Below are 13,496 nucleotides of genomic sequence, written 5' to 3'. Positions count from 1 at the left end.
TCTGGGCTTGTCAGTTCGCGCGTGTGAGTGAATGTGTGTGTGCGTGTCCGGGAGTGAATGGATTTGTGTGCATCTGGGTGTGTACGTATGCATGGTTGTGTGTCTGTCTCTGCATGTATACCCACGTGTGTCGTATATGTAACATGTATGATGTGACTCTAGGTGCATATTCGTGAACTGTGTGTGAGTCTGGATGTGTGTATACGTGTGAGTCTGTGTACACGTATGTGTGTGTGTGTCCCTGTATATACGGGTGTGTGTCCATGTGTAGCGTATAGATGTGTGTGTGTGCGTGTGCGTGTGTGTGTCTGGCCCTCTGGGTGTGTGGGACCAGGGATGATGGGACAGATGCAGACGAGGAAGGAGCTGGAGACCCCAGGCCCCTCCTTGAGCCCACGCCCCCTAGGCTGGCTGCTAGGGACATAGGCTAAGAGGGGACAGGGAGTCCTACCCTCCGAGGACGGTCACAGCCCCTTTGTCAAAGAGGCAGAGGGAGGTGGAGGCTCTCCCTGCTGGCCTGGGTGGGGCAATGGGGACACTTAGAATATTCACCTTGAGGGTGACTGAGACCATCGGTGAAAAGCACTCGGCGCTGTGCCTGACCCGGGGCAGCCCCGCGGAGGTCAGCGGCTGGGCCCATGGTCATTATTTACGATCACTGTGGCTGAGACTGGTGGCCGTGGTCCTGGCCGCCCCGGCCCCGCCGTAGCTCGTCCTGCCTTCCGCTTGGAGCTGGTGACTTTGGAAACTCTCTCCTCGGTTTGCCACCATCCAGAGCCCTCAGGCCTGGGACCCAGGAGGGTGTTTTCAAGTCCCTGAGGCCTGTCCCAGAGGCTGCCATAAGTCGATAGCGACAGGAAATGGGCTGGCAGCGAGTGGCCCTCCAGATAACCCTGGCAGCACCCGCAAGCCGCTGCCTGGCCCCCAAGCCCTTATCAGCTGCAGCCAATGTCTCCCCCCGAGCTGGGAGCCCCACACTGACCTCCTTGACCCCTTGCCAGGGTTTGTAAACTAAGATCCAGCAGGCAGGGGGAGGGACAGGCTCGGGTCCCTGGTAAGAAAAGCCAACATGCCTGGTAGGATCTCACCTGACTTGACCCTGGGAACCCCGACTCTTCCCTGGGCAGAAGCCTGGGGTCCTGGGCCCCAGAAAAAGGGGTTTGTAAATCTCAAAGTCAAAGTCACTGGAAAAAGCCCAAGGAAGTCCCTTGGGGACCCCCAGGGAAGGTGCAGAGAAGACAAGCCCCCTCCCCACATCAGGGTGACCCCATCTCACTTCAAAGCCCAGGGCCGACCACATGGAGTAGTCGGTGGGTTCCGGTGTCAGATCTGGCTCTGCCCAGGTGCTCCGCTCACCACGTTTCCTTCTGCCCTATTCCATGTGGACACTGCAGTCACTGGTCTCTGTCCCTCTGTCCCTCCATTCCCCTGGCCCAGCCTTTCCTGGCTCAGGTCTGTCCTGCATACTCCTCCCTGAATGGATGGTCCTAAAACTCCTGCCAGAAATCTCTGATGCCCACTCATCATCGCCTGCATCAGGTTCAGAATGCTTGCAGGTTTCAGGTTCCCTGAACTCAAACTTTTGGGCTGAGAGCTGAAGGAGGGACTCAGCTGGTAGAAGCTAGCAGACTCCACAGCACATGCAAAGGGCCTGGGGCGGGCTGTGACTGGTGTGTCCAGCCAACAGGGAGGAGGCTAGTCTGGGCCTCATAGTCCCCAGTGATAGCATTGGCTTTTCCTTCCAGGGCCACAGGGAGCCACAGAGGGCTCTGAGCTGGGAGACGTGGTCTCACTTAGGCTGAACAGGACCCCTCTGGCTGCACGTGGAGCATGGACTGTAGGAAGACAAGGACAGAAGCAGCGAAGGAGCCATGGTGAAGGTCCAGAAAAGAGGGGGTGGTGCCTGGGTTGGGGGGCAGGTTCCAGACTGGCGTAGCTGGCAGAAACTTCTGGACCTGGCAACAAGTTAGATGTGAAGGTGAGGGAGAGAGAGGAGTTGAGACCAACTGGAATCTCTGGGTCAGCCAGAGAAGGAGGTGATGCCTGGGGGAGGTGATGGAAGGAGATGGGGACAGATTGCATGTTATGGGGCCCAGCTCTGCTCTGCGGGGTCAGGAGACGATAAGCCTGGTGCCTGGAGCGCACCTGGCCCTAAGTAGGGCAAACCCACGACCTCCAAGCCTTTGCTCACCAGGGGCGCCCATTCCATTCCCCCTAGATCCTCAGGAGCCCCTCCATTCTGTGTAGCCAAGCTGGGGTGTCCACCACTCCCCCTCGCCCCCACCAGGTTCAGGGGCCTCCCTGCTGACAGCATCAATCAGACCACACTATGCTAAGCTTGCTGGGTCGTCTGTGCACCACTATCCCTCCCCAGACTGCAGACCATGGCAGGACCGCCCCAGGGTCCCGTAGCTTCCTCAGCTCCAGTTCCCTCACTTCCCTAAACTCATCTCCTGCCACTTTCTCCTCACTACCCCTTCTCCAGCCGCACTGGCCTCCTTGCTCCATGCACCTACCCCAGGGCCTTTGCACTCGCTGCCATCTGCCTAGAACTGTCATTCTCCATCACCGTGATACCTGCTTCATAGCGCCAGTCAGTATCCGAAATGATCCCATATGCATGTTGTTAGGTATCCCCAACTAGATTATAAACCCCAATGGGTAGCATCATGTCTGTTTTATGACTCTCCCCAGTGTTTTGCTTCTATACCAGGCACGTGTCTTGGAATGAAGGAATGACTGAATTAATCTCCTCTCCAGCCTTAACACCTCCTCTGTGAGTCCCCTGTGATTTCTCCAGCATGGAGTTGTGGCTCCAGCGGAGTTGTGTGAAATGCCAGGACTACCCCTGGGCTGGGCCCCCTCAGCCCCAGACCGAGACTTCCCTTCCTGTGGCCTTCTACCCTGCCCTACCAGCACCCGGAGTGTAGCTGGCTCAGACACCGGCGTTGTCCCCTCAGCAGCCATCACTCAGGTTCTTCTAGAGGCACCCTCCCTTCTCTTGGGGAATTGCCCCCCATTCCATGGGATTCTGGGGAGCCACCAATCACACCACCATGCCCACCCCTGCCCCCATTCTCAGGACGCTGCTTGGAGCATGTCACCCACACTGAGGCTGTCAGCCCTCCCCTGGACTTGAAGCGGGCTGCAGGGGAGCAGGCACCCGGGGGGGTGGGGAGTGCCTGTTCCTTCCCTACTTCAGTGGGAAGGTGGGTGGTGAATCGGGCACTGCGTCTGTCCCATCACTCTGGCTGCCCACAGGCCAGTGCAGGGTAGGGGCTCAAGGAACAGTCGATTAAAACCCCTGACTCCCAAGCTGTGACGCCAGGTGTGATCATGACCTGAGCGACCGGCCCATGATGACTGTGGTGGGGGTGGGGGCGGTGTCGAAGGCCCCCACTTCGAGAGAAAAATCACAGACCAACTTTTTCTTTAAAGAAAACAAGTTTTATTTTTATAATCAGAACGTTCTAATAAAAATATTATTATAATATTAGCTACCTTTATTTTCTGGGCCTTGGCTCTGTACCAGGCGTGCCGCTAAGTGCTTGCCCACGTCGGTCAGCCCCCTGAGGCCTCCCACTTCCCTGAGGTAGGTCCGAAGGAATACCCCCAGTGCCCCCCAACTCTGCGGCCCGCTCTCCCCAAATCCCTCTGCCCGTCTCCTCTGCCAGGCTGCCCCTCAGCTCACTCCCCTCCTCCTCGGAGCCAGGGGCCACCGCAGGGCCCAGGTGCCCCGCCCTGTTGGAACATCTCGCCTCCACCCTGAACTGAGCGAGACCCCAAGGCAGGTGGGATGTGTCTCAGCTCGATCCCACCGCCCAGGCTGGTATACAGCGGGTAACACCGCGAGGGAGGGCGGACGGGCGCGGCTGTGTGGCTCTGCACTCGGAGGCCCCCCACCACTGGCCGGGACACTGCGCTGCGGCCCCTTGGCCAGCGTATCACCTTGGGCCCCACTCCCTGCCGCCCCCTGCGGACAAGGCCGGGGGACAAGCTCTGAGACAACTTGCTGTCGCCTAGCGAGACGGGCCTGGAGACGCCTGCCCTCTGAGGGGCGCTTTATCACACGGAAATACTGTCACTGTGTCCTCGGGCGGAGCCGTCGACCAAAGCGAGTCTCTCAAAGTCAAAAATAGGTTCTGGATTCTTGGTGGTGGGAGTGCCGGTTGAAAAAATAGACTGACATTCTGAAATCATCTTAGTAGCAAAACAATGACAGTAAGAAAAGAGCTGCAGCTTTGACAGAAAGGGACGTCGCCAGGGGCCCTGCTGCGCCCGGGAGCCCGGGGGGTGGGGGTGGGGGCGTGGTGGGCTGTGGTCTAGAAGACGCGAATTCCGGAGGCAGGTGCCCCCGCCCCCGCACGCCCGGCGGCGGCGCCCGGCCCCGCGGGTGCACCTGCGGACACAGCCCGCCCCTGCCACACTCTCGGGCGGCGCTGGACTAAGGCATCTCGGGCAGGACGAAGCGTCTGCAGAGCCCGACGGGCAGCCAGTCTGTGCAGGGCGGCGAGGGCCCCGGCCGGGCGCTGGGGGGCGGGCCCGCGGGCGCCTGGGGTGCGGGGAGGGGCGGCAGGTGCGGGAGGAAGGGTGGCGGTGTGCGCGAGGTCTGGGTTGCTTCTTCAAAGAGCGTTCGGTCAGTCTTTTTCCCCAGAGTCCTCCCTCGAGGCGTGGCGGGGCCTGGATTTAGAGAGAAGTGGTCTCCAGCCCATCCGGGGTCAGGCGGGGGTTCCTGCGGGCTCTCCCGAGGCACACGCGCGGGTGTGCACGCCGAAGCGCGGCCAGCCGCTCACCCGGCGTGGGGGTGCCGGGGCCGCGGGCCCAGGGCCCAGGAGGGGGCGCCCTCACTGCATCCGGTCGGGCTGCAGCTGCGGAGGCTGGTACTGCACGAAGGCGGCGCCCGCGGGGGCTGTGGCCGACAGCGCCTGAGGCATGGCGGCCGGGTAGCCGTAGCCCACGAAGCTGGCGGCCGTGGCGGGCGAGGCGGCGTAGGGATACTGGTCAAAGGTGGCTGGCGGGTACTGCGCATAGGCCGGGCTGGCTGGCGTGTACTCGATGTAGGGCGAGGACAGCGACGGGACTGGGGCAGCCGGGATCACCACACTGGGCTGGACGATGGCTTGCGGATAGATGTAGTGGGGGGTCAGCCTGTGGGGCCAAACACAGAGGGTCAGGGCGAGGCGGCAGAGCTGGGGAAGGCTGTGGGTATGGCCACGACCCACCTTCCTTGAACACACCAGATGTGCTCCTACCCCAGGGCCTTGGCATGGGCTCTTCCCACTGCCTGCAACGCACTGTCCCCCCGCTATCCACAGAGCTCCCCCTTCTCAGCAAGCCCTTCCCGGGCACCCCCTGCCCAACCCTACACTCCACACTCCTGCCATCGCCCATAGGGCCAGCTATGATTGGGGGGCGGGGCAGGTTTAAAAATGATTTACAATTTTCAGGCGGTGACAGCAGAGCATCAAATCCGACATGGGCCTTCTGAGCACAGGTCCCCGTGTGACTGCCCAGGTCACACCCCATCCCTCCACTTGCCCGTCCATCTTCCCCACATCTGCCACCTGCCAAGCGACATCCTGCACGATCTACGGCTCTCCCCCACCTTTCTCCCCTGCTCTGTCACTGACGGCCCAGAGCCCGGCCCAGAGCAGCTCAGCGAACACGTGCTGAGTGAGGACTATGTGAGCGATGCACTAAGAGTATCGATGAAGACAAAGAGGACAAGCAGAGGCCCTGGGAGCAAGGCCACCAGCCACCCCCAGGGCCCATGGCGCTGGGTCCGAAACACCCTCACGCGGTGACTGGTCGGGCCTGCCCTCAGGCTGCCCTGCACGTCATCACCTTGTTTTACAACAGAAAATGGAGCTCAGGGGGCCAGTGGCTCCCAAGGCCCCGCGGCGACGCGGTGAGGGGACCCTCTGAACGCACGCGTCTGTCCCACGCTGCAGGCTAACGTGCACGCCAGCCTGCCAGGCAGGGACAGGGTCCCCCATGTCGCAGATGGGGAGACGGAGGCTCAAGAAGGCAGGATCGGTGTGGGCCTGCTCTGCCAACCAGCCGCTGGGCGGCCCTGGGCAAGTGGCCAGGCCTCTCTGGGCCTCCGGCCTGTCTGCTGTGTCAGGAGCACGGCCGCCTCACTGGGGCAGACGGCGTGGCCCTTGGCCTCTCCTCACACCAGAACGAGGAACCCAGGACAGGGCCACACCTGGGGGCAACGAGGAACCCCAACTTCTCCGGGCCCCTGTCAGTTGAGCCCAGGGCCCCTGCCCCAAAGAGAAGCTGTTTTGAAAGAAAATCCCCCCCGCCGCCCCCTACACTCAGCAGGGGCAGAAACAGCGCCGTCTCGGGGGCACGTGGGCAGGACGCACACTTCCTCCCCAGCCGGGCCCCCTCAGCATGCACGAGGAGCCCCCCCCGCACAAGGACAGACATGCTGAGTGGACCCTGGCAGCAGCATCTACAGGACCGCTGACAAACCAGAGGAGCCCGAGCGTCACCTGCAGGGGCCAGGGCAGTAGCCAATGTCCCTCCAGAGCGCGCCACACGCGGCGGCCGCGACACCAGGGGCCCAGGCTCAGGCCCCCGCCTCTGCCCTCCCTGCCGTCGGGAAGCGAGATGCAAGCAGCAGAACGGAGGGGCCGAAGACGCACAACCGTGACGCTCGTGCTCAGGGGGACAGGGCCGACGCGACCACCAAACGTGTACCTGCAGCCACGCTAAGGACGGCTGAGGCTGCCTCGTGCGAAAGGCCCGAGAGGCAGCAGGGCGAGCCGGGTGCAGCGGAGTGCGCAGGAGGGGGCCGAGGCCACCGAGGTGCTGTGGCCCTCTCAGGGCCGGTGGCTCCACGTGCGTGACCAGGAGGGGCAGCGCTCACAAGGGCCTCGAAGCAGAAGCCCCCCAAGCACAGAGCGACCAACGCAGTCCGTCCACGCCGCGACGACCAGCGGCGTCTGACACACGTGCACGAACCCTGAGCAGCCAGACACACACGGCAGGGTCCCACCGACAGGCAAGGCGCACACGGGCAAGCCCAGGCGGAAAGTGGTTAAACCGCCAGGGGCTTCGCAAGGGGGCCGGGACGGGGAGCGAGGGCCGACGGGGCTCCGGAGCTAGACGGCACTAGTGTCCGCACACGTCTGTGAGGGCCCTTCATGCCTCAAGACGGTGGCTGTTCGGGGGCCTGTTCCTACCAGCACCGCGCGGATACGAGAGGGACGAATCCTGCAGGAGGGGGAGCCACCGGCGAGGGCAGCGAGCTGGCTGGGCCTGGTGTGGGCAGGGCTGGGACAAGGACCGGCGGAGGCGGGGGTAGCGCGCCGGGGATCTGGGAGGGAGTGGGAATCCGGGACACACCTGCCCCTGCCTGAGGGGTCACCGGCTCCAACCACGGCTCCCTCACGGCTGCCGTTTGCCCTCCTAGGCAGCAGCATCCCAGTAGTCACCGCGGCAACACACCCCTGCTGGCCACAGGCTGTGCCCCCCCACGCCCCACCTACAGTGCTCGCCAGGAGGCCTGGGCAGCTTCCGCAGGATCCCCGCGCTCGGGCTCGGGGCCACAGCGCCCATCGTCCCCACCCCAGGAGCCTCTGCCGGCCACCTCCTTCCTCCCCCACGTAAACAAGAGCATTGACCAGAGCCAGGCCTGGGTTCGAATCCTGCTCGGCATCCAGCAGCTTTCTCCCATGTCTGCTCAGGACCGGGATACGGAGGTGAGCAGACTGCACAGCCCTGGCCCCCAGAGCTTGGATTCCAGGATGGGGACAGACACACAAACAATCCAACCCATGAACTGGAAGCGGGACTGCGGGGAGTGGTCAGGGAAGACCTCCTGGAGGAGAGAGCAACTACACTGAGCCCGGAAAACAAAACAGAGCCGGCCGTGGGGAACAGCATTCCAGGCAAGGGGAACAGCAACAAAAAGGCAAGTATGTGTGCTAGAACAGCAGGACAAGGGCACCAGGCTGCCCACTCTGAGACCAGATCCCCAGACCCCTCGCCCTCCATGCCCCTGTCCCGCCCCAGCTGCACACACCAGGCTCAGAGAGGCCTGGATGACCCGCATCCTCACACAGCCAGGGAATGGCAAAGCGAAGTCAGCCTCCTTGTCCATACACTGCCTGGGACCTGTGCCCACAAGGACGGGCTGCTGGCTGGAGCCTGCGACCCTGGGCTCACCTCGGGGGCCAGCCCGGGTCTCAAGGCCATCCCTACCTGGGCCCGTACCCGCCACTGTGTCCCCTGGAGCCCTCATCCCAGGGGGCGGCCTCCTGACCCCACCTGAGGTTGGCCCCATTCCCTCACCTGCCCTGCATCTCAGCTGAGCTGCGCAGAGGGCTCTGCCCCAAGACCTAGCCCTGGAATGTGCCGGGCACACAGTGCTGCTGGGACAGCCCACCGAAAACAGCCTCCCCACTGAGAAAGACGAGGGGCTCCAGCAATAGGGACGCCGCTCAGGAAAGGAGCAAATTGGAGACACGAGGAAGCGTGTGTTGGTGCGGCCCCCACCGGGCTGTCCCTGGCCCCATGAGCGTCCCCACCCAGCTCCGGGAGCCTCAGGAACATTCCTGAGTTGGAGGCTGTGGAAGCGTGAAGCCCAGAACTTCTCCAAACATGGGCAGGGATGCCCCTGCCTGAGACACCCCCCCAAGCATTTGCTAAAAATGTGGATCCCCTGCAGACTGAGAAGTCAGATAGGGTCTGGGAATCTGCATTTGACAGGCCCCCAGAGATTCTGACACACACCCACACGCCGGACGCGCTGCCTAGACCCGGGCCTCATGCCGTCCACACAGCAGGACCTAGGGCTTTAAAAATGACAGGTCCGGCCAGCTGAGGCAGTGGTCACATTTACCAGGTTCTACACTCTCTATTGCCAGGACCAGAACTCTGTCCCAGCCACCACGGGGACACTCCGACCTGGTGTGAGTATTTCTCAGGCTGGGGAGGAAGGGAGCCCCCGTTTCCTGACATGCCAGGATACCACATATCTGCATCTATTCACCTGCTTCCCTGGAGTGCTCCGCACTCTGCAACAAGCCTAAGATAACTTACAAAGCATTTCAAAGCCACGAGAGGGGCTGTGTTACCCCATTTCCCAGAGACGGACACTGAGGCTCAGAGAGGCCTGGATGACCCGCATCCTCACACAGCCAGGGAATGGCAAAGTGAAGTTGGCCTCCTCGTCCATACGCTGCCTGGGACCTGTGCCCACAAGGACGGGCTGCTGGCTAGAGCCTGCGACCCTGGGCTCACCTCGGGGGCCAGCCGGGTCGCCAGGAGGCCACCCGGATGGCAGAGCAGCCCCCATCCATGACCCGGCAGCCCCCGGTGATTCTGTTCCTGCCGAGGAGCTCAGCATATCGAGAAACTGGACCCTCAACAGGTGTGTGCACCCCAGCCTCGCATCCAAAGGAAAAGAAGGAACGGCAGGTCGTGCCGCCCAGTGAGGCCGGGAGAGAGGACAGTGCTGGGTGAATCGAGGGGAAGGAGCCGCAAAGCCCCCCCCCGCCCCCACAGGGGACGGGCCCCAGGTAGCCTCCCTCCCCTACGTCAGCCCCTCAGCTCTGCCTCTGGACTTACAGAGGCCGGCCTCAGGGCCCGCTGTGAGACCCAGGACCCTCCACCAGAATAGCGGATCTCAGCCCAGGCAACTCTGCCCCTCGAGGGACACCAGGCCACGCCTGGAACATTTCTGCTGCCACCCTGGTGGGTGCAGTCCAGGGATGCCGCTTACAGCCCACCAGACACAGGACAGCCCAACACAGAGAATCCTCTAGCGTGATCACGGCTCCCCCCACGTGGAGAGAGCCTGCCAGAGTGAACTACAAAGCCAAGGGCAGATACAAGGCTCTTCAGTGCTTTCGTGACCAGATGCCCTCGCCCAGGGCTGGGAAGGAGGCCAGGCGGGGATGGCGGGGCAGAGCGGAGCGGTGAGCCCACGCGCGTTGAGCAGCATACACACACACAGGGAACCCGCTGGGCTCTCGGGTGAGACAGAACGCCCAGCCAAACCACCTGAGGGCAGCCCCGCGCCCTCCCCGGGCCTGCACATGGCAGCAGGGGGAGGTCCTGGCCGCCTGGCCCTGGGGACATGGTGGGTGTGCCCAGCACGCTCCTCACTGCCCCACCTACTCCCCAGAAAGGTCAGGGCGCCACCAGCCTCCACAGGCCTGATCTTCAGGCCTCTGCAAAGGGCACAGGCCTCACAACGCTCTGTGCTGACAAAGGCTGGCCTGCCGGCCCTGTGCACTCTCCCCCCACCGCAGCCCATGTCCGCCCCACCCACCTGGCACTCCTCATTCCCACCCCGATCCCCGAATTGTGTCTTCTCCACGCTACCCGCCCCCCATCTCTCCAGGTCAAGCCTCTATCCACCGTAACACAACATCGCAGCAGGACCGCAGTCCCCAACTCTGCTCCAATCTGGTGGCCAGAGGCTTATCTTAAAAACATCCAAGAGACCAGGTCACCCCCAGGACCAGACCCCTCCCGTGGCCTCCGCACTACGCAGAACCAAACTGCTCCCCCTATGGCTTCCCACACAACCAGGCCTCAACTTCCCCCAACTCATCTCCAGTCCCTGTCTCCACTCCTACCAGACTCAATAGGCTCCTCTACACCACAGGACCTTTGTACTTGCTATTCCCTCTGCTTGCAGGCTTCTTCCCACAGCTCAAACCTCACCTCCTCAGAGGCCTTCCCTGACCAACACCAGCACACCCCACCCACCACCAGCTTTATTTCCTTCTCACGACCTGAAACCTCCCGGTCATTTACTTTCTCTTCTGCTGTTTCCTCCATGAAAACAAAACCTAAGCCCTACAAGGGAAAGCACTTGGCGCTGAGTGCTGGGTCCCAAGCACCTAGCACATCATCTGTCAAGGGCTGAGGGCCCCAGGCAGGCCCCAGGATTGCTGGCACCCAGGTGGCAAAGCAGCCTCCCCCAGGGGTGCCAACGGTTTCCTGGGCCAGAAGTTGAAGCCCCTTCGAAGGCACTAGAAGCAGCCCAGCCTGGAACAGCTCTGCTCAGCAATTCACAGCTGGGGGGACCCTGGGGAGGCAGAACGTCCCGGCTCAATTCAAGGCTGGCTTCGGTGCTTGCTAGGCGCCTAGCAGCCTCAGCACTGCCTCTGTGGGGGTGGGACCACCCCCCCGGACCCGCCGTGAGGATTTAATGCTCTGTGCGCCCTGGAGGGCTTGGCAGCACCAGAGACCCGCCCTGGGCTTGAGGGAGGGCAAGGAATAGCCCCAGGCCAGCCAAGGCGCACAGAAGGTCCCCTCTGTCTCCCAGCTGCCCAGGCCCAGCCCCAGGGGGGAGAACCGTACCAGCCAGCAGGACAGTCAGGCTCAGGGTCAGAACCTAAAGGTCGGGTGACCCCAATGCCCATCAGGGTTGCTCCTGCCAGGCACCACCATGACCTGTGGGACTGGGGTCTCGCAGCCTCAATACAGTCCACTGGGGAGCCGAGACGTCGGCCAGGACCCGAGGCAACAACGCAGCGCCAACATCACCCCCGCTGACTCGGCCCCACGGAAGCCCAGGGGTCCAGAGACGAGAACCCTGAGTTTGGATCCCGGCCTCTGGCCTGTTGCCCTCTCTGTACGCTAAGGGTGCCACTGAACCCGACAGAACGCCCCCGGGTCCCCAGAGGCCCCTTAAGAAGGCAGAGGTCTCGGGGCTCCGAGCAGCAGGGTCTGTGAACTCCCGGGCAGACGGGGTGCCGACAAGAGCCGAGGGCAGCCGGCACCCCGGGGCCAGACGACCGCTCTCTCCACACACTCAGAGCAAAACTCAGCGAGAAGAAATCGCCGCAGCCCTGAACGATTCCATTTCCGAATGCAAAGCCACCCCCAAAAATAAAAAAGGCAAATGAGCCCGTTTCACTTTTTCTGCCCCCTGGAGGTTTTTGCCCGCCGTGCCGGACCCGCACGCAGCCGCTGGGGGCGCCAGCGCCGGGCGCAGGGAGGGGCCTCGAGCAGGGCGGCGCCTGCACCTGCAGGAAAGAGGCCCCGTGCCCAGGAATCCCCGCGGGGCAGGGGGATGTGAAGGCTCCCGGGGGCCACCAGCCAGCAGGCCAGTGTGGGGGCAGCGGGCACAAGGCAGGTAAGACGTGCCGCCGTGGGAGAGCGCCAGGCCCCGGCACGGCATCTCCACCCCAACGTGTCCAAACCTGAATGCCTACTGTTCCCCCAAACCTTCCCCCACGCCTGCCCCCCTTCCCCAATGCCGATCCAACCCTCCATTTGCTCAGCCCAAAGCTCTGGAATCTTCCTGGGCTCCTCTTTCACACATTCTTTAAAATGCATCCAGAATCCCACAGCTGCTCACCCTGGCGGCGGAGACAGCAGCCACCATGGCCTTGCACGTGGACTGCCGCGGGGGCCCCAGGGCCTCCCTCCTGGCCTCGGCAGTGCAGGCCTGCCCGGCAGCCCGAGGGATGCTCTCAAGACACAAGGGACCCAGCCCTCATCTGCTCAGGGCCCACCTCCGACCCGCATCACTCCGAATAAAATCTAAATGCGCCCCTGGGCCCCCAACTCCCCTCCCGCTGCTCGTGCTGGTGCCCCAGCCCAGCTGCTCTCTCCCGCCTCAGCGCCTCCTGCCACCTGGGCTCCCTGCACGCACCCCTCTGCTCCAGGCTCCTCTGCATCCCTAACCGGGGATAGCTCCCCCCTCGTCCCCATGGCACCCTCGGCCTGCTGCAAAGCAAGCAAAAGCATCTGCTGACCAAACTGGCTGAGTGAATGCCCGGCCTCCTCCTCCCACCCACGTGGGAGGGGTCGGGAGCATGAAGGCAGATGTCCCCCCACGACCCTGTGGAGCCCCCATCCTGTCCACACAGAAGGCGGGGAAGCTGAGGCTCCAAGAGGAAAAGTCACGGCCACAAGGCATCGCACACAGGAATCGTGTAAAGGGCCTCCAGCCTCCTCAGCCGTCCCTGCAGCAGGAAGCCCGGGAACCCCTCCCCTGCCCCCCCCCCCCGCCCACCTGTTGCCCCCCCGGGCGCCATGCCTTGGCCCGAGGCTTCTGGACGGGGCTCCCCAGGCCTCAGCAGAAGGCCCTTCCTGCCAGGGCAGCGGGCCGGAGCGAGGAGCTCATCCTCCAGAGGAACCCCAGAGCCGCCCGGGACTGGTTTCTGTTACAGCCGCCGCGGACAAACAACAGGTGTGCACGGGCGGCCCACGGGGGAGGGCCACGTGCCGGCCCACGCCTCGCTTCGGTGGGTGCCAAACAGGAAGCCACGGTGTGGGGAGCAGGGCCATCCCAGGCACCCTGAAAGTAAAAACAAGCCAGGTGACACCACAGCGGGCACCAGCTTCCTCCCAGCCCCCACGGCCTCAGGCTCTGACCTCACTTCCTGCCACGCCCCCCAAGATGCGGACCCTCCCCTCCAACCCCCGCCCCCCCCCTCCCCGCAGGGCTCTGCCATTCACCTCCGCGCCCCGGGCCTTTATTTACTTTGGATTATGAAATAATGGTAGAACCCCAAGAA

General features: G+C 63.2%; 1 protein-coding gene across 2 annotated transcripts in view; it reads right to left on the bottom strand.

Moving 5' to 3' along the window:
* Positions 1-3,466: 3,466 nt before the first annotated feature.
* The window catches only part of RBM38 (RNA binding motif protein 38), a 16,399-nt gene continuing 6,369 nt past the window's right edge, over positions 3,467-13,496 (bottom strand). For both annotated transcript variants that reach the window (XM_021689941.1, XM_021689933.2), the window contains one exon: positions 3,467-5,148. In XM_021689941.1, the coding sequence (XP_021545616.1) occupies positions 4,845-5,148 (304 nt within the window). In that variant the 3' untranslated portion in view covers positions 3,467-4,844. The remainder of the gene's footprint in view (positions 5,149-13,496) is intronic.

Source organism: Neomonachus schauinslandi, chromosome 10, assembly GCF_002201575.2.
Source record: "Neomonachus schauinslandi chromosome 10, ASM220157v2, whole genome shotgun sequence".
Classification (NCBI taxonomy): domain Eukaryota; kingdom Metazoa; phylum Chordata; class Mammalia; order Carnivora; family Phocidae; genus Neomonachus; species Neomonachus schauinslandi.
This window is presented reverse-complemented; position numbering and strand designations above follow the sequence as displayed.